General features: G+C 45.7%; 1 protein-coding gene across 1 annotated transcript in view; it reads left to right on the top strand.

Annotated features, from left to right (window-relative positions):
• The window catches only part of WIPI2 (WD repeat domain, phosphoinositide interacting 2), a gene marked incomplete in the record, with an annotated part of 1,162,476 nt that overhangs the window by 68,938 nt on the left and 1,074,799 nt on the right, over positions 1 to 18,739 (top strand). Inside the window, 1 exon segment of the mRNA XM_044089486.1 lies at positions 15,450 to 15,532. Within this exon segment, the coding sequence (XP_043945421.1) occupies positions 15,450 to 15,532 (83 nt within the window).

Raw genomic sequence — 18,739 nt, 5'->3', positions numbered from 1 at the left:
GTTGGTCAATTACTCCAGGTTCTTTTTGGTGTCAAAAAAGATGGGGGACTTAAGGCCAATTCTCGACTTGTCAGCTTTGAACCTGTTCGTTGCCAAATAGAAATTCCAGATGGTCACTCTACAATCTATTCTCCCCCTTCTACAGGCGAACGACTGGATGTGCTCCATAGACCTCAAGGATGCGTACTACCACATTCTCATGGACAGATGATCCAGGAGGTTTTTCCGCTTTCGGCTAGGGGCCAGTCATTGTCCGCTCAGGGTTCTTCTGTTCGGCCTCACCACAGCCCCCAGGGTGTTCACCGAGGTCATGGCAGTTGTGGCAGCCCAGTGAGACTTCAGGAAATTCAGGTCTTTCCGTACCTAGACGACTGGCTCCTCACCGCCCCCACCAGGCATCTACTCTGTTCTGCCAGGGATTATTCTTTACCCTTGGCCCATCATCTAGGCGTTACCATAAATTTCAGGAAGTCGTTTCTTCATCCTGTTCAAGTTCTGGATTTCATAGGGGCCAGGATAAACATGCTTCAGTCCAAGGCCTTTCTGACAGCAGACAGGTTATGCACCTTGTCACTCCATGTAATAGTGCTTCTACAGTCCCCAGCCCCACCCGCAGAATTAGTCCTGAGAGCTGTAGGATCCATGGCGGCAGCCGTCAGCCTTTCACCTCTTGCTCGGTTGCACATGAGATTCCTTCAATAGACCCTTCAGGTCCAATGGTCCCTCCTCCCTTCACCCATTGGATTCACCGATTCCCCTAAGCAGGAACTCCCTTCTTTGGTGGCTCCATTCCCGAGAGCTTCGGGAAGGGAGACCGTTAGTGATGCCTCAACCCCAAATCACGCTGACCACGGATGCTTCTCACCTCGGGTTGGGGTGGGGGGGCATTGCATGGGCAGAACCGTCCAAGGCACGTGAACCCCTGTAGAGACCGTTCTGCATATCAATGTTCTGGAGATGAGGGCAGTGCTTTTGGCGTTGCAAGCCCTTCAAGACCTTCTTTCTTCGGGGACTATTGCAATTCAAACAGACAACATGGTGGTAATCTGGTACATCAACAAACAGTGAGGAACAAGGTCTTACCCTCTTTGTCGAGAGGCTATGAGAGTTTGGGAATGGGTGATTTCCACCAACTGCTTTCTGATAGCAATGCACATTCCGGGTCGGTCCAACATTCTAGCGGACAAGCTGAGTCCGTTCTATCCTCACACCTTACGAGTGGTCTCTAAACCCCTTAGTAGCGAAACAGATCTTCCTCAGATGGGGTCAGCCCTGCTGCGATCTCTTCCCATCTCCTTCAAATGCAAAATGCAGCAAATTTTCCGCTGTTATTCCCCCACCAGGGGAGAGTCCCAGAGACGCTCTGGTTCATGCTTGGCCACCCAGTCTTCTCTATGCTTATCCTCCTCTTCCGCTAATGATGAAATTTCTGCAGAAAGCTCATCGGTTGGGGAGCAAGATAATCCTCATAGCCCCATTCTGGCCTCACCAGATCTGGTTCCCGTACCTGCGGTCTCACATCATAGCTCCTCCTTGGATCTTAGATCCCATTCTGAATTTGATCTCTCATCCTGCGGGATTGCAAACTCCAAACCTGGACAACCTCAAGCTCACGGCTTGGTTAATCCAGTTCCACTAGTGGCTAGGACTCCCGATATCTCGTCTTCAGTTAAATCTATTCTGGTAGCGGCACATAAACCTTCTACCAGGAAGATCTACAAGAGTAAATGGAAGCGTTTTTCCATCTGGACCAAACATAGGGATTTGGACCCTTTTACGGCTCCCATTCCAACAGTTCTTGAATTTCTGTCCCACATTTTCCACTAAGGGGCCAGTGCTTCTACTGTCAAGGTTCAGATGGCTGCTATTTCTCATTTCCACATCGGGGACAACCTTGGTCCCTTAGCTTCCGCTAAGAGATGCAAGACCTTTTTGAAAGGCACCTTTCTGTTAAGACCTCCGGTCAAGAATGCGGTTCCCCCATGGGACTTAACCTTAGTTCTTCAGGCACTAACTGGTCCACCCTTTGAACCTGCAGCTTCTGTTGATTTAAAATTCTTATCTTGGAAAACTGCCTTCCTGATTGCAGTTACTTCGGCCAGAAGGGTATCTGAACTTCAAGCCCTTTATACAAAACCCCCGTACCTGGTCTTCCATAAGGACAGAGTATCTCTCAGGACTAATCGGTCATTCTTGCCTAAGGTAGTCTCCGAGACCAATATCAATTTGCCTGTTTTCTTCCCCAACTTTCAGAACAAAGGGGAATACAGACTATACTTGTTGGATTTGCATAGACAATTGCGATTTTACTTGCACAGGAGAGCTGCTTCTCGCAAATCGGAGCAGCATTTCGTGTCTTTCGCTAAGCAGTCCTTAGGCAAGCCCATTACGAACGTTACCTTAGCTAGATGGATATCCCACTGCATCTTGCATGCATATACAGCTTCCGGTCGGCCAGAACCATTGGGGGTTCATGCTCACTCTACCCGTTCTATGGCTACCTCTGCAGCATTTTGGTCAAGAGTTCCCTTAGATGACATCTGTTCAGCGGCTACTTGGGCCTCTTCTCATACCTTCATTTCTCATTATAAGCTGGATCTGATATCCAGAGGTAGGGCAACCTTTGGCTTTGCAGTGCTCCGGAATATCCTTCCTTGAGGACCTCCCAGGTTTTTGGTAGCTGAGGACTCTGTCCCACAGGTTGCTGATCAAATTAAGTTAACTACTTCAGATAAAGAAGTTATGTACTCACCATAACGTTCCATCTGAGTAGGTAACTTCATTTGTCAGCAACCGAACCCCCCTCCTTCCCCCTAGCCTGTTTCGTGGTCATATTCATGATGGAATGTTTTCCTTCTGTCACGCATCAGGTTAGTGTTTCTCTTTCGAGTATGTTTGACTGTTTTTGGTGTATAATTTGGCAAACTCGATCTGAGGACTGGAGGGAGGTAGCAGGGTAAGGGGGAGGAGCTGAGAGCTCGGATCTTTAGCTTGGAAAGCTGCCGGATCCGATACCCACAGGTTGCTGACAAATGAAGTTACCTACTCAGATGGAGTGTTATGGTGAGTACATAACTTCTTTTTTATCAACATTTGCAGCATGCAGGAACTTAAAGACCCAGAACAGGTAGCAGTGCAACATTTCAGACTCCAACACACCCATTGAGGTTGCAGAACCCACAGTAGTCTGGTTACTTCTCAGTTGCTCACTACTGAGATCCTGTCTGAGTCCATTATTGCTCCTGAGGGCTTGCAAACTGCAGAGACATCTGATGATGTAATTTCCAAGGGCTATCATGGCGTCCCTCAAATATTAGTTAAGGTGGAGATCCTAGGTAAATTAATAGAGCTTGGGCAGGGTTCTGAACCACAGCATCTCATCTAGACAGATGAAACATCCAAAAAAAACCCCGTAGACGTGGCGTCTCCCAAAGCAGCTACAGAAAATGAGCGGATAGATTTCTCCCAGGGCTTGTTCAAAGGTATTATAGCTTTGAAACTCGCCTTCTTTGGGTCTGCACAAACACGGGCAACTCCTCAAAAACCTACTTTGGCATCTTCTTTTTCTTTATCTAACTGTGATTCAGATCCTACACTAGACTGTTCTCAGTTACACTCCCCTGGTCGAATCTCTTTGGATAAAGAGGACTTCCTGTGTCTAGATTCCCATGTTGAGGAAACTTCCTTTGAGGAGACTGTCCAGAATATGATGAAATGTTTTGAATGACAATCCACTCTGATCTGTGACGTACAGAAGAGGTACTACAGCCTCTTAGAAATGGGTACTCGTGCCACTTCCCAGTCCCTCCTGTTCTTGAGGTTTTCCAGGACACTTTCCAGTCAACCTCTTCAGTGGCTGACTCTCAACCGCAGGTTTTATAGGGTGCCTGATAATCTAAAATCTTCTTCTTTCGGCTTTTCCCGGTTAGGGGTCGTCACAGCGGATCACCTGACTGCTCATGATTGGCAGTAGAGTTTTACAGTGTCGAGTTGCCAGCCCGGCGCCCACCCTTCCACGGAAGGCACACACACGCATGCACTCACTCACTAAGGCCAATTTAGTGTGTCCAGTCCACCTACAGCATGTCTTTGGGATGTGGGAGGAAACAGGAGCACCCGGAGGAAACCCATGCGACCACAGGGAGGATATGCAGACTCCACACAGAAGGCGTCCCAGCCAAGGATTGAACCAGGGAACCTCTTGCTGTGAGGCAACAACGTTAACCACTGCACCATAAAATAATTGTATAAAAATGCTGTGGCAGACCCCTCTGCAGTGCCTCTTGTCATATAAGCTCTGTAAGCTCTTATCGAGTGCTAATGCCTTGCCTACTAGCCAAAGACAGTAGGGCTGTGGATAAGTGGGGAAAGAATTTTTACACCTGTTCTACCCTTGCTTTTAGGGTAGTTAACTATTGGACTCAAATGACTGTTTGATTTCTGTACTGCAGTTCTTAAACAAAATTATGCTGAGTCCTCCAACTACAGAATCAAAGCAACAATTGCAGAATCTACTTTTCCAGGACACTCAAATAACCAGACACAGCATTAAGTGCAGTGGATGCTTCCTGTAGGGCAGCAGCTGTGGGGTCTGTTGTTCGCAGATAATGCATGGCTTTGTAGCCAGCCAATTCCAGAGGATTTCAAATCAAAACTCTTAGACCTCCCTTTGGACAAAAGGCCCGTCTCCTCAGGCTGCCAGTCTGTTCAGAACTCTCCAAGAACAAGGTAAGGCTATGAAAAATTGTAGACATACCCTACTTTCTTCAATTCATAGGTCCCATGATACTCTGACAAACCTCTGTCTGGAAGACCTCTCTTTGCAGCACGTCCTTCCTTACCCTCACCCGCCCCCCCCCCCACCCCGCGTAATTCCTCTTTCCAAAAGACTGTCACTCTCCCTGGGCCGGTGGAAGCTATTACCACAGACAAATGGGTCCTGTCCATCATTAAGGATGGTTATGCTAAGTCGTAGGAAAATATTTCTCCTCTAAAAGACATTTCATATCCTCCTCACAACCAAATGTCTTTTCTTACCCCATTATTCAGGACATCCTGAATCAAGGTACCATCGAACAAGTCCAAAAAGACTTCATAGGAAAAGAATTCTACTCCAGAATCTTTATGGTGCCAAGAAAAGGACAGTAGAGATCGGTCCTAGAACTTCTTCTTCTAAAGACTTTCTTGAAAGTGCCAACTTTCAAAATACTCTCCCTTCCCTCTCCTTCTACCCAGGCCTTTTTAGTGTACAAAGAGCTGAAGGATGCCTGTTTACACATAGTACTCCTTGTAGGAAATTCCTCAGGTTTTTTCCTGGCTCCTCACCTTTCCATTTACTCTGCCTTTTGGTCTTTCCAAAACACCAGGGGTATTCGCAAAGTGTCTAAACCCAGTAGTGGCATTCTGCTGCACCCAAGGAATTCAAAATTTTCCCAATCTGGGTGACCCGTTGCTCCAAGCATCGTCTTCAGGAGTCTTTTTTCAGATTCTAGATTTTGCTGTTCAATTCCTGTCTGGTCTGGGTTTCACAGTCCACTACAAAAAAATCCCACATGGTTTCCACACAGGACCTGGTTTTCCTGGGGTGCAGACTGGACACAAATAAAATGCATGACTTTCTCCCTAATGAGAAAGTTCAGTCTGTCCAATTTCATCCTAGATTTCTCCTGTGCAACACACTGCACAGCAAGGGAGGTATTAAGATTTGTGGTTACCATCTGCCCTGTACTCGGTGAAACCCTGTCCATCCCTCCATGCCTTTTTTGTTGTAGCTGTATGAATTTCTTGAAAAGGAGGAGGTGGTGTGAAGGAGTTCTGGGTTGAGATCGTTCTGCTCCTTGGACCTCAGATACCACTGGATTTTCCTCAAGTGAAGTCTGACTAGGGGAAGCATACAAATGCTGGCTGCCATGAAACAAAAAGTTCCAGAAGGAACATCTCGAACTGAAGGAAATGAGGAATCTTGTGCAAACCTTCTCCCACCTATGGAAACCTAGATCAATCCTGTCTTATACAGATAACACCACAGCCATGTGGTGCATAAACAGGGAAGCGCCAAGTCTTGCCAGTTGTGTTAACTCAGGAGGCATGGAAGTTAGCCACCCAGATGGACATCACCCTCACAGCCGCATACATTCCCTCATAGGACATTATGCTGACAGATTCCCTAAGCAGTTCCTTGGAGGACCTCCAAGAATGTATATTAAGCAGGTTTTCCAGATAACCACCCTTCAGTGAGGCATGCCTCAGATTGACCTCTCTGCATCACCAACCAACCATAAGCTGCTCCCAGTTCTGCACCAGGGAACCTGGTTCCCTAGCCTTGAGGACAGATGACTTCTCCTTCCAGTGGACAGAGAAGTTCCTCAATGCCTTTCCTCCACTACCGCTTCATCCAAAAATTCTTCTAAAAGTACAAAAGGGAAACGCTCACCCTTTTTACTGCCTCCCCTTTGGCCAAGGCAACACTGGTTTTCCTTCCATTTCACCTGACATAGGGAAAATACCTCTGCAACTGGACCTGATCACTCAAAAAAAGATTGCTTCTCCACCCAAATCTTCCCTCACTTAGCTTGACTCTGTAGATGATAGGGTTTCTTTGTGGAATTAAAATCCTGTTACCTGAGGAGCTTATTCATGTTCTACATGAAGACAGGAGACCCACTACTAGGTTCATAGGTAGTTACTGGGCAATTGAAACAAAGGTCTTTATAAGCCTAACTGTGTGTACCCAAAGTAATACTAGAGAAACCAATATAAAGGATCTTGCCTAAACTCAAGATCTTGGAGAGTGCAGTTTCTGATTTAAACTCCTAACATTTGGCAGCATAACTTTTAATTTATTTGTGAGTGATATTTTCATGTCGGAAATTTCCTTTTTTGAGACCTTGCCTAAAATGGCACTATGGGGAAGGCAAGTTCCTTAGCCAGTAACCAAAAGCCTAGAGGTGAGAGGTGAAGACCATCTCTGGCAAAGCAGCTTGGTGTATCAGCAATGTCATCCCAGGCTTGACAGTAACTGGATCTCCCTAAATTGACACCCCAAACTAAGCCAGTTGTTAAAGTCTTACACAGCTAAATGTAAAAAGTTTTCTTATTGGTGCCACAAACACAGTCAGGACCCCCTCTCATCACAGGTTCCTGCTGCCTGCAATAGCTTTGCAAATTACTTTGTTCAGGCTTGGCTTACTCTTCTATAAAAGCTCATCTGTTGGCCATCTATGCTTGCCTCTTTAACCCCCTGCTTATGCCTAGAGCAGAAGTCGTTTTTCCTGAAGGGAGTTCAGCATCTTAACCCACCAAAGAAACTCACCTCCCCCCTTTAAATCTCAGTTTTGTGCTGGAAAAGCTTACATTGTCTCCATTTGAAGTAGCATTTTCTGCCTCTTTAAAATTTTTCACTTGGAAAGCTGTTCTGTTTTTGGCTCTCACCTCTGCTAGGAGAGTTTCTGATTTACAAACTCTCATGGCCATTCCTCCATTCCACCTTTTCTTATGTTCCACAAGGACAGTGCAACTCGCAGTTAATCCATCCTTCACGCCTAAGGTAGTGAATGAACTGTCCCTCAATCAGGCTAGTCACCTACCCACTTTCTTTTTCAGTCCCCAAAATAGAGGGAAAAAAAGCTGATATTCTCTGTACAGTCACAGGCAACTGAGATTTTATCTGAACAAAACTAAATCCTTCAAGAAGACAAGACCAGCTGTTTGTATCTTTTATGAGCCATAGGTTAGGCCAGCCAGTCTCCAAACAAACTTCTGCAGCTTGGAACTCTAAAGCCATTTTCTGCTGCTGCTCGCACCATGTCAGGTTCTTGACTTCTTGCCCCAAAGCTCATTCCATTAGGGCAGTGGCTTCCTCAGGGTGTTTCACACAGGAGTAGACAATAGGTCTATCATGGAAGCCTTCACAAATTACTACAAAATGCCTTCTCCAGGTCTAGGGCTGCCTTTGATAGGTCTGTGTTGTCTGAACTGCTAGACAGCTCATCTACTTAGTAGCCAACCACAGATGTTCTTCGTGTTTCACTGTTGCAATCATCACATTTGGGTTATCCCTGCCAGGGTAGCCCTCGGCCCGCCCGAATATCAGAGGCATGGTATTTCTGCGTCTGTTGCTGTAGTTTCAGGACTAACATCAGGTCATCAGTAGTATAAAGTAAGGCAGCCGACGCCATTTCATCAGTCTTTCTTGCCTAGGAGCCCGACGCAGAAGCAGTTCGCACGAGTGCCGGTCGGCCGCTACCTGAGTTTCATCTTCTGAATTGAAGCTGAAGTCTTCTAAAGCTAAGTACCCCGTTGGAGATCCTTTTTTCTTGCACTAACCGATGTCAGAAAAGGTTAACAATGGTCTCGCCTGTGAAAAGCAAATACCACACCGAGAATTTAATTATTACTGCGTCACTTGCTTAGGCCCAGACCACTACGTCCCTCACTCTCGCTTTTGTGCTTTAACGCCAGAACTAGACGTCGTCGGACCCTTATTGTAGCTAGATATTTTTGCTTGCAGTCCTTGAATTCCGATATGGCTTCGCTAAGCCATCCGACAGCAGATCTTCCGAAAAAACGTAAGGATAAAGACAGAGACGGACCGCACAGGTCCAAACCTACCGATGGCGCTTCCGTTAAGCTATTAGTCAGTTCTCCGGTCCTCAGTGAGGCGCTTTCACAGCCCCTGGTGCCCACTTCTTTGGATTCTCAGGCCACTACTGAGACCCTTTCAGAGTCTGGTATGCCGCAAAACTCTTCTTCGACTAAGGATCCTGCCGTTTTCTCTACCTTGGATGTGTCCGAGGAAGTACTTTGCACTACCGATTCTCGACATAAACTGACGACTACTTTCGCGTCTACCGTTCTTTCGAAAACTACCGAGTTTCTAAGGCCCAGGGTACGAACCACACCCAAGAAACAGACGACCCAATCTCAGGCACCTGCTTCCTTGCCTCAGTCTCAAATGCTTAAAATGGCAGAAGACCTTATCATGCTGATCAGGGGAAGCCAAGCTACCCCTTCCAAAAGAAAAAGAGATCTGTCCCCAGAAGTTTTGTGTGAACAGGAGTGTGGTGACTCTGATGCATCTGAATACGAAGACATGCAACCCCTGTCTGCTTATGAGGATTCTGATGCAGAGGATTCCATTCCTTCAGCCTCTCCACCTGAGGACTTTTCCTTTGGGGAAACCCTTCATACCTTAAGGGAGCATTTCCAATGGGAATGTCAGGACTATCCTCAGTCTAAAAAGAGACTCTGAGAATTCTTAGATCTTCCACAGCATAGACCCCTGGCCATTCCCCTAGTCTTGGATGTTGTGGATGATGTTTTCCTGGAATCCAGTTCAACTCTTGACACCCTCCCTCCTGCACCCAGAAAACCTGACTGGTGTTATAGAGTCCCTGACTCACACAAATTTCTTTTTAAAAAGTCCTACTGCTGACCCTGAGGTAATTTCTTAAGGGCCTAAAGGAATTACAGCAACCTCTGCTAAGAATCCCACCTCCTCAGATAGGGATTCCCGAGCACTGGACAGATGGGGTAAAAAAAGTATACACCTCTTCTACTCTTGCTATCAGAGCACTAAATTGCCAGTTCCATATGCTAAAATTTCAGCAACATACCATGGAACTCCTCAAACAAAAAGTGTCTTCCTTTCCTGCTTGTGCAGAATCTAAAGAGTTACAAGAGTTAATGCATTCTGCAAGTCAAGTGACTAAGCACACCTTACACTAGTTTTGACGCCATAGAAGCGTTTTGCAGGGCAGCAGTCACCGGTTCTGTTGTTAGAAAGCATGCATGGCTTAAGGAACAGCCCTTGCCAGACCATGTTAAATCTAAATTATTGGATGCACCCTTGCACAAAGACAACTTATTTGGCACTAAGGCAGAGGAGGTCTTAAAAAGGATGGAAGAAAAAGCTAAATCTATGCAGACAGTTGAGGATTTCCTATAGGTCCAGCCACTCAGGTTCAGCAGGCATTGCCCCTCCAAGCACTGGTCCTTTCCTGCTCCCACCAGGTCAGTTCAGCCCAGACCCAGAGGAAGCAGACCCCCCAGACAGCAGCCACAGGGAATGCAGAGATCAAAGCAGTGAAGTTCCTCCACTTCAAAACCAGGGAGTTCTAAGCCACCCCTCATAGTAAGAAAGCACAATGACTCTTCTCCCCCACCCCCTCCATCTGCCGACCTGCACATACGGAATACTCTCTTTTCACGCAAGCACCTGGGCCACCATTACCAGTGACCGTTGGGTCCTCAACATAGTGTCCCAGGGATACATATTTTCTTTTCACACACTTCCAACCCGAAAAGGGTTCCCAGATCTACCTCCAAACCAGTGGGCAGAGGTGAAAAAGCAAGTCCTTTTCCTGCTCTCTATGAGGGCAATAGAGCACGTTCCTGCAGAACAGACAGGCCAAGGTTTCTACTCCAGACTTTTTCTGGTACCCAGAAAAGAGAGCACCTAGCACCCCATCTTCAATCTATCCATTCTAAACACCTTCCTGCTGATGCTAAAATTCAGAATTCTCATCCTCTAGCAACTGCTACCCATGCTCTCCAAGGATGCTTGACTAGCTACCCTAGACCTTAAAGAGCCTACCTCCACATTCCTATCAGGGAATCATGCAGGAAATATCTACATTTCGGGGCAAGATCTCTGCACTTCCCTTTGCCTTCTCTACTGCTTCCAGAGTTTTTGCAAAATGTCTGGCTCCTGCCATTGCCTTTTGCAGACAAAGGAATATTCAAATTTACCCATACTTAGACGACTGCCTAATTCAGGCAGACAGTCGGGAAAAGCTGCTCAAGCACTGGCCTTTGTAAAGTCCCTACTGACCACCCTAGGGTACACTGTCAACAAAAGGAAATCCAAACTAATACCCACCCAAAGAATTATATTTCTGGGAGCAAGCCTGGACACAGCATCCCAGATGGCATTCCTTACACCAGAAAAGCAAACTTACCTGACAGCTTACTTCTCTCAACTAGCCACCAGACGCCAGTTATCTGCAAGGTAAATCCTGCAAGCTCTGGGGTTCATGGCATCTTGCATTCTACTCTTTCCATATGGCAGACTGCATATAAGGAAGCTTCAGTGGTACCTAAAAAGCCTTTGGTGTCAACACTGTCAAGACCTGGAAACTCTTATACCAATGATACCTTGCCTAAGGAAAGATTTTCTTTGGTGGGCAGCAGCATGCTCCCACAACAAGGGACTATCTTTCTCACCACCCCCCCCCCGCTGCCCATACCCTCACCACAGATGCATCAGACTATGCCTGAGGTGCACACCTGGACGGCAGGTGCATACAGGGTCAATGGAGCCCACAGCAAATCCATCTGCACATCAACCAAAAAGAAATGTTAGCTGTCCAGCACACGTTGACAGCTTTCAGGCCCCTTCTCTCCCCAGGGGCTCTCCTGATCAAAGTAAGACAAACACCACTGTGATGTGGTATATCAACAAGCAGGGAGGCACTCGCTCCTACCCGGTATGCAGGCTGGCCATGACCCTTTGGCACACAGCCTCTGCCATGCAACTCCACCTGTTAGCACAATTCCTGCCAGGTTCTCTAAACTCTCTGGCAGACCACTTAAGAAGAAATCTTCTGGACCCACATGAGTGGCAGATAGACAAAATAACCTTAACCTAATAACTCAGAAATGGGGCACCCCGAAGGTCGACCTCTTTGCCTCCCACACCAACCATCAGCTCAGCAAGTTGTGCACCAGGGAGCATCACTGCATGGCTTGGAAAGTGGATGCCCTATCCTTCCCCTGGGTCAATCTTTCGGTCTGTGCATTTCCGCCACTACCTCTCATCACCAGGGTATTGCTCAAAATAAGGGAGGAAAAACCAAGGACAGTTCCTATTGCTCCAGACTGGCCTCACCAGCACTGGTACCCACTGCTGCGCAGCCTGTCCCTACTGCCACCATGGCATCTCCCTCAGACCCCAACCCTCCTGACCCAGAGGGAAGGAGAATTCATGCATCCTCAATTGCAGACCCTCAATTTGGCAGCCTGGCTTATTCCCTGACCACTAATCAATCTGCCAACCTCAGTAAACGGGTTCTAGATGTTATACGTGAGGCCAGATGCCCTAGCACTAGAAAGTCTTCTGCTGACAAATGGAAAAGGTTCTGCACCTGGATTTAGGCTTAGGGAGCCGATACGGCACAGCCCCTCCCTACCTCTCATCCTGGATTACCTAGCTGACCTGCTCCACAGTGGTCTCTCTTTTTCCTCTATTAAAATTCATGCCTCTGCTATCTCTGCTCATTTCCACACTGAGCAGCCCCTTTTTTCACACCCTCTGATCAAACAAATCCTAAGGGGGCTAGCAACTTGAGGCCACCCAGAAGAGCACCTACCCCAGCTTGGGACCTTAACTTTGTGTTGGAAAAGCTCACCCTGCCCCCCTTTGAACCAGCATCTTCAGCAGAGATATAATTTCTCTCCTGGAGGACAGCTTTTCTTATGGCCATCACTTCAGCCAGAAGAGTCTCCGAGCTACAAGTACTCATGGCTGTGGAGCCCTTCATCATCTTCCATGCGGACAGGGTTTCCCTCAAGATTAACCCATCCTTCATGCCCAAAGTGTTGTCCAGTGTGGCTCTCAACCAATTCATTCATTTGCCCACCTTTTTTCCTAACTCACAGTACAAGGGGGAAAGAATCCTGCACTCTCTAGATGTGCACAGACAGCTCAGATTCTATCTAGACAGGACTAAATCATTCCGAAAGTCCGATCAAATTACTGGTTAGCTTTGCTGCAGGGGCAGAGGGCAAAGCCATCTCCAAACAAACAATTTCCAAATGGATGGCATACTGCATCCATTTCTGTTACAAGCAACATGGAAAACCTCCCCCTAAGGGGTTCAGGACTCACTCCACCAGAGCAGCCCCCACCTCTGCAGCTTTCCTCAGAGGAGTCCCCACCAGGGACATCCTGGAGGCTGCCACCTGGACATCTGTTCACACTTTAACCAAGCATTACCACCTGCCTATCTTCTCCAAAGAAAGGGCCGGCTTTGCCACTGCAGTCTTGCAAGGCATCCTAGCCAGCCCCTATTCTCCTTGACTGCCTCCCTCCTTTTCCTCAGCTTTGGGAATCAACCCAAATGTGATGACTGCAACAGTGAAACATGAAGAACATAGTACAGTTGTGTACACTTACCATAAATGTAGATGTTCGAGTGTATTCACTGTTGCCATCCTGGTTTCCCTCCCTCCATCCCTCTCTTATTTCTCTCTCTCTCTCTCTCTCCTTACAAGGAACCTTTTGGTATTTACTTTCTACTGGTGGGGTTCTTCCACCATAACCTGGCTCCCACTTGGGGGCTCCTGACAGGGCAAGAAAATCTGATGTAATGGCGTTGGCTTCCTTACTTTATACTACTGACTACCTGACGTCAGTCCTGAAGCGACAGCAACCAATGCAGAAATACTAAGCCTGTGGTATTCGGGCTACCCTTGCAGGGATAACCCAAATGTGATGACTGCAACAGTGAGTACACGTGAACATCTACATTTATGGTAAGTGTACACAACTGTACTTTCTTTCTACCTCCTTCAGCTCTGGGAATTGCCCATATGTCAGGAATACTGCAATAATGATTTCAGTCAGGGCATAGTATGGTTGTGCAAGTACTTGCCGTAACAGTAGATGTCCTATTGATCACTGTTGCAGTATTCCTTCCCACCTTCCTTCCCGTCTTGTCTGGCTTACTTCAACCTGCCTCCTCTTTTTTTTCCTCTGCTTTATCCTCTACTCTGCTGCATGGAAATAGGGGAGTTTACTTACCTGTTCAAGATGCACCCCTTCTAGCTCACCGGTTGCCCTCTCTCAGTAGTCTTCAGGCTGCTAGCTTGGAGATAGTCTGAGGTACATGCTCATTTGTCCGTCTGTATACCCCTACATTTATGAGTTGAGGTCATGAGTCAGATGTACGATCTTGGGAAGGTAAAGCATTGGTACCCTTGCTGGGTGTCAGCAGTGACAACCCATTTGTCAGGAGTACTGCAACAGTGATCATTAGGACATCTACTGTTACGGTAAATTGTTAAACAACTGTACTTTACATTGTATGGATGTCCAGAAGTAGTTTAGATTGTGTGGACTGAAGCAAATCTTCAAGAAAGAATTCACAGTTATTAATCTAATTTTCAAAAAAAGAAATTGGATTACATTGTTTCTAAAATTACCTTGTCCAGGTAGGTAGTTGACTGACTGGCTTCTGTTAAATTCTGTATGAAAAATGCAGTTCAACTTTGCGTTCTCTGCACAAAACTCAGTCAGGGCAGTGGTTACCTTTCAGTCCTTTTTTAGGAATGCACATTTGTGTGATATGTGGTGCAGCTATTTGGGCTTCACTTAGTATGTTCACAAGATCCTGCAAGATGAATGTGATAGGTAGAGCTAGGTCTCCTTTGGGGCCACTGTTGGTAGGGGTATCTTCCCATGAAGATGACCACCCAAACGGATGAGTTTCTAAGTCTGACTTATTGGTTGACAGGTGTAGAGACCTCATTATTTCGGGCACAAGCTATGCACTTACCATACCATTAAATCTGGGTAAGTCCAACCCCATTAATATAATCACACTCCCCAAATTCAAAGCAGAGTTAAAGGAATTTTTGCAGTAATGTATTTTTTCTGATTTGCCGTATTGCATAACACAGATATAAAGAGAAGGTTGGCAGAGCTTAGTGGATTAAGGGTTAGTGCTACTAGCCTGGGAAGGTTTCATACATTAAACTAATAAATGCCTGCGACTTAAGTCCTCTTGGTTAATGAGGGCGGCCTGCTCGTTCAGTCGGATGTCATGGTAAATATGTCACTTTTATATGAAGTACGTCAGCAGTTAGAAGAGATGATAATACATTAATGACATAGATTTCATTTGATTTTGGAGATCATGATCTGTTTGATTTTTAGGTGTGCGAAATTTTGGTGGCTTGTTGACTAAAGGACATTTGTGGTTGGAGCATCTGTTGACTGTGAGAAAACTAATGTAGTTCAAACAACTTAGAAGAACTGTCTTTTAGGAAGTATGACCTGTTTGGTTTTATTTTAGTTTAGAAACATAGCAGTTAAAAATTGGGGAGGGAGATATGAATTTTGTCTTGAAGGTTCTTTTTGTAGATGAGTATATAATAAGTCCCTGGGCCATATTTTTGCAATAATTTTGACAGCACAGCATAAAAGATTTGTACTTTTATCACTAATTCATTTGTGTAGTTTTATTGTGGGTCATTGAAATGTTATAAATGATGCAGCAAGTTGTATGAGAAGGAAAAAAAATAGTGAGGTAATGGAATACACCTGATTGCTAGTCTTGCAATATAATTTGTTTTATCCTTGGACCCATACATGTTCATTGCAGGTATTGATGTTACTGTGAATTGAATGTAGAAGAGCTGTTCTGAGAACTTTATTTTTGTATTTCCAGATCCTTAGCTGTTGGTGCGAAGTCTGGCTACAAGTTCTTTTCACTGTCATCTGTGGATAAACTCGAACAGATTTATGAGTGCAGTAAGTGTTATACTTTATGTAAATCCGATGACAGGCTGACACTGAGGATGAGGATGTAGTATAGTTATTCAACATTGCTAAAGACTTTAATTATGATCTTTATAAGATTACTGTTGTACTGTTTAGAAGTAGAACTTGTCAGCAGCATACCAATACTTAAGGCCAGTCTGCAAAGCTTTTGCACAATATATCCATCCATAGCAAGCGCTGACATGTTAGTATAAGAGGAGTGTACCAACATGTCAAAACATCAGAACATTTGTGCCTTGAGTTCACATGTGCATACTGTCATACAGTAATCTATTTCAGTCTAGAACAGCATCAGTAACACAGGCAAATAAGTAGCCCCATTGGGGATCATTCCTCTTATTTCATTATTGTTGTTTTAGAAACTTACTTTATGTGGTTCAGGAAAAAAAAATAAGGTGTGATGTGAATGTCAAATTCCTTGCAAGCATTCACATTTAAGTTGCTTATTTTGTCTTTGAGCAGAGTCAGTGTTAGTCTGATTTTCTTCGTGTTTCACTGTTGCAGTGATTGCATTTGGGTAATCTGCTGGCAGGTTGCCCTCAGTCGGCATGAATTCCAAAGTCTTGGGTCCTGAGTCGGTTGCTGTCTCCTCTTCCATGATGTCAGGTCGTCAGGGGTATAAAACAAACAGCCAACACCATTTTATTTAGTCTTTCTTGCCGCGTGGTGCCCGAAGCAGTTCGCAAGTGCCAGTCGGCCGACTCCTGAAATTTTCAAATTCGAGTTTCAGAACCGAAGTCTTCACTAAAGCTAAGTACCCTGTTGGGGAAACTTTTTTCTTGCTCCATACCGATGTCAGTAAAAGTTAGTAATTGCATTACTTGTGGGAAACAAATAACCTCATAAGGATTTCCATTTATACTGTATTCCTTGCCTAGGCCCTGATCATAACGTGCCTAGCTGCCGGTTTTGTGCTAGATTTAAACAACGCACTATTAAGTGTCGATATATCTTTGGCTCAAAATATTTTGGAAACAGATTTAACTATCCTGAAATGTTGTCGGATAGCAATCCGACTACCGGAGTACACAAAAAACGCAAAGAAAAGGACAGACAGACCATCGAGGTCCAAAACAGACGACGAAGCTTCTCCTAAGCCAGTCGCTGGTACTCAGTGAGGCGCTTTCGCAGCCCCTGATACCCGCTACTTTCGAGTCGCAGGCCCCTACCGAGACCCATGTGGAGTCTGGCACGCTGCAAGATTCTCAAAGTATTGTACCCGTGGATGTCTCTCCCTCGGGTGGGTCTGGCTGAGCAGGCACCGGCTTCTGTGGGTGTATTCAGGCCACAGCATTTTTATATAAAACCGACGCCAGCTTCAAAATCAAAGACAAAAACTGATGCATGAGCCACGTGCACTGGCCTCTATGCCCAAAATGCAGATGATCAAAATGGCTGAAGACCTAATTACCTTGATCAGGGGTTCCCAACCCCCTCCTGATACGAGGCCTAGGCAAGACACTGATTATGAATCTTCAGATCAGGTTTCTATTTCTTCTTATTCCTCTTCTGTTCAGGAATTATCTATACCACCCTGTGAGGATTCTGATGCAGAGAAATCTTTCCCATCTGCATCTGCTCCCGAAGATTATTCCTTTGGAGAAACCTTGCATACTTTGAGGGAGCATTTTCACTGGGCGAGTCAAAATTTCTCAGAATCAAAAAAGAGGCTCAGGGATTTCCTTCTTCTCCCTCAGCATAGGCCTTTAGCCATACCTCCTGTTTTAGACATTGTGGATGATGTGTTTTCGGAGTCCAGCTTGATTCCAGACTCCTTACCTCCGGCTCCTAGCAAGCCAGACAGATATTACAGGGTTCCTGACTCGCACAAATTTTTATTTAGAAACCCTGCTGCTGACCCTGAAGCTGTTTCACATGGTCCAAAAGGTGTTAAAGCCTCAACAGCAAAAAATCCTACCCCCTCTGACAGAGATTCCAGGGCACTGGATAGATGGAGAAAGAAGGTTTATACATCTGCAACCTTGGCAATTAGGACCTTAAACTGCCAGTTTCATATGCTCAAGTATCAACAACATGTTATGGGATTACTGAAACAGAAAATGATGTTGATTTCTGAATGTGCAGAAAATAAAGAATTGCAGGAATTATTGCATGCAGCAGAACAAGTTGGAAACCATACTTTGCAATGTGGTTTTTGATTCCTTAGAGGCCTCAGTTACTGGATCTGTGATTAGGAGGCATACCTGGCTAAAAGAGCAAAAATTTGCCTGATCATGTTAAAGCTAAATTGCTGGATGCACCTTTACAGCATGATACTCTGGTATTAAGGCAGAAGAGGTTTTAAAGAAAATGGAAGACAAAGCTAAGTCTATGCAAACTGTAAAATACTTCTTTCAAGTGCAGCCACCAAGATTCAGTAGACACTGGCCTACAAAAAATTGGTCCTTTCCTGTGTCCGACAGAGCTCAACGGGGCAAATCCAGGCGCCCTAAAGGTTCTAGATACCAGTCACAGGTTTAGGTTCATAGGTTCATAGGTTCGTACTAGGCTATCTGCCCTAGGGCATTTATAAGCCTAGCCAGAGTGTGTGTGGCTTTCACCACCCCTTAGGATGAGAATACTACGCCCTTTTAGGGTTTAGTTTACTGTGCCTCTGTCTAGTAGTGACACAGAGATGACCCCCGGTGTAAACCTACGATCTCCCATCCACTCGTCGAGATTTCTCTTGAATAGAGTCAGTGAGGGGCTCTGCCTAACATGGACTGGGATTCTGTTCCAGAGTGTAGGGAGCCTCTGGGTTATGAATCTGTCCCTCCAGCACGTCCTATTTATTTCTGTGTTGAGGTTTAAGTCTCTTGTTCTCGTGGCTCTGATGGATTTGGATTTTCTGAGGTGGAGCATGTCCATTAATTCCGGATTGGACATGGCCTTGTACGTCAGGCCCAGATCACCTCTGAGTAGGCGGTATGCGACTGAATAGAGCTGGAGTTTTTTCAGTCGGGCAGCATATGACATATGTTTAAGACCCTTTATCCTCTTGGTGAGGAACTTTTGGGGTCTTTCCAACTGCTGCAGGTGTCGGGTGAGATACATCCCAAATGGGGCATTGTACTCAATCATTGGCCTGATAAGAGAAGAGTACAGGGGCACAATGACCTCTCTTGATCTAGATGTGAAACCCTTCATGATAAGGTGGGCAATATAGAAGGTCTTCCT

This window comes from Protopterus annectens, chromosome 12.part0, assembly GCF_019279795.1.
Source record: "Protopterus annectens isolate FY-2018-M chromosome 12.part0, PAN1.0, whole genome shotgun sequence".
Lineage (NCBI taxonomy): Eukaryota > Metazoa > Chordata > Ceratodontiformes > Protopteridae > Protopterus > Protopterus annectens.
The sequence above is the reverse complement of the archived record's forward strand: the minus strand, read 5'-3'. Positions and strand labels throughout refer to the sequence as shown.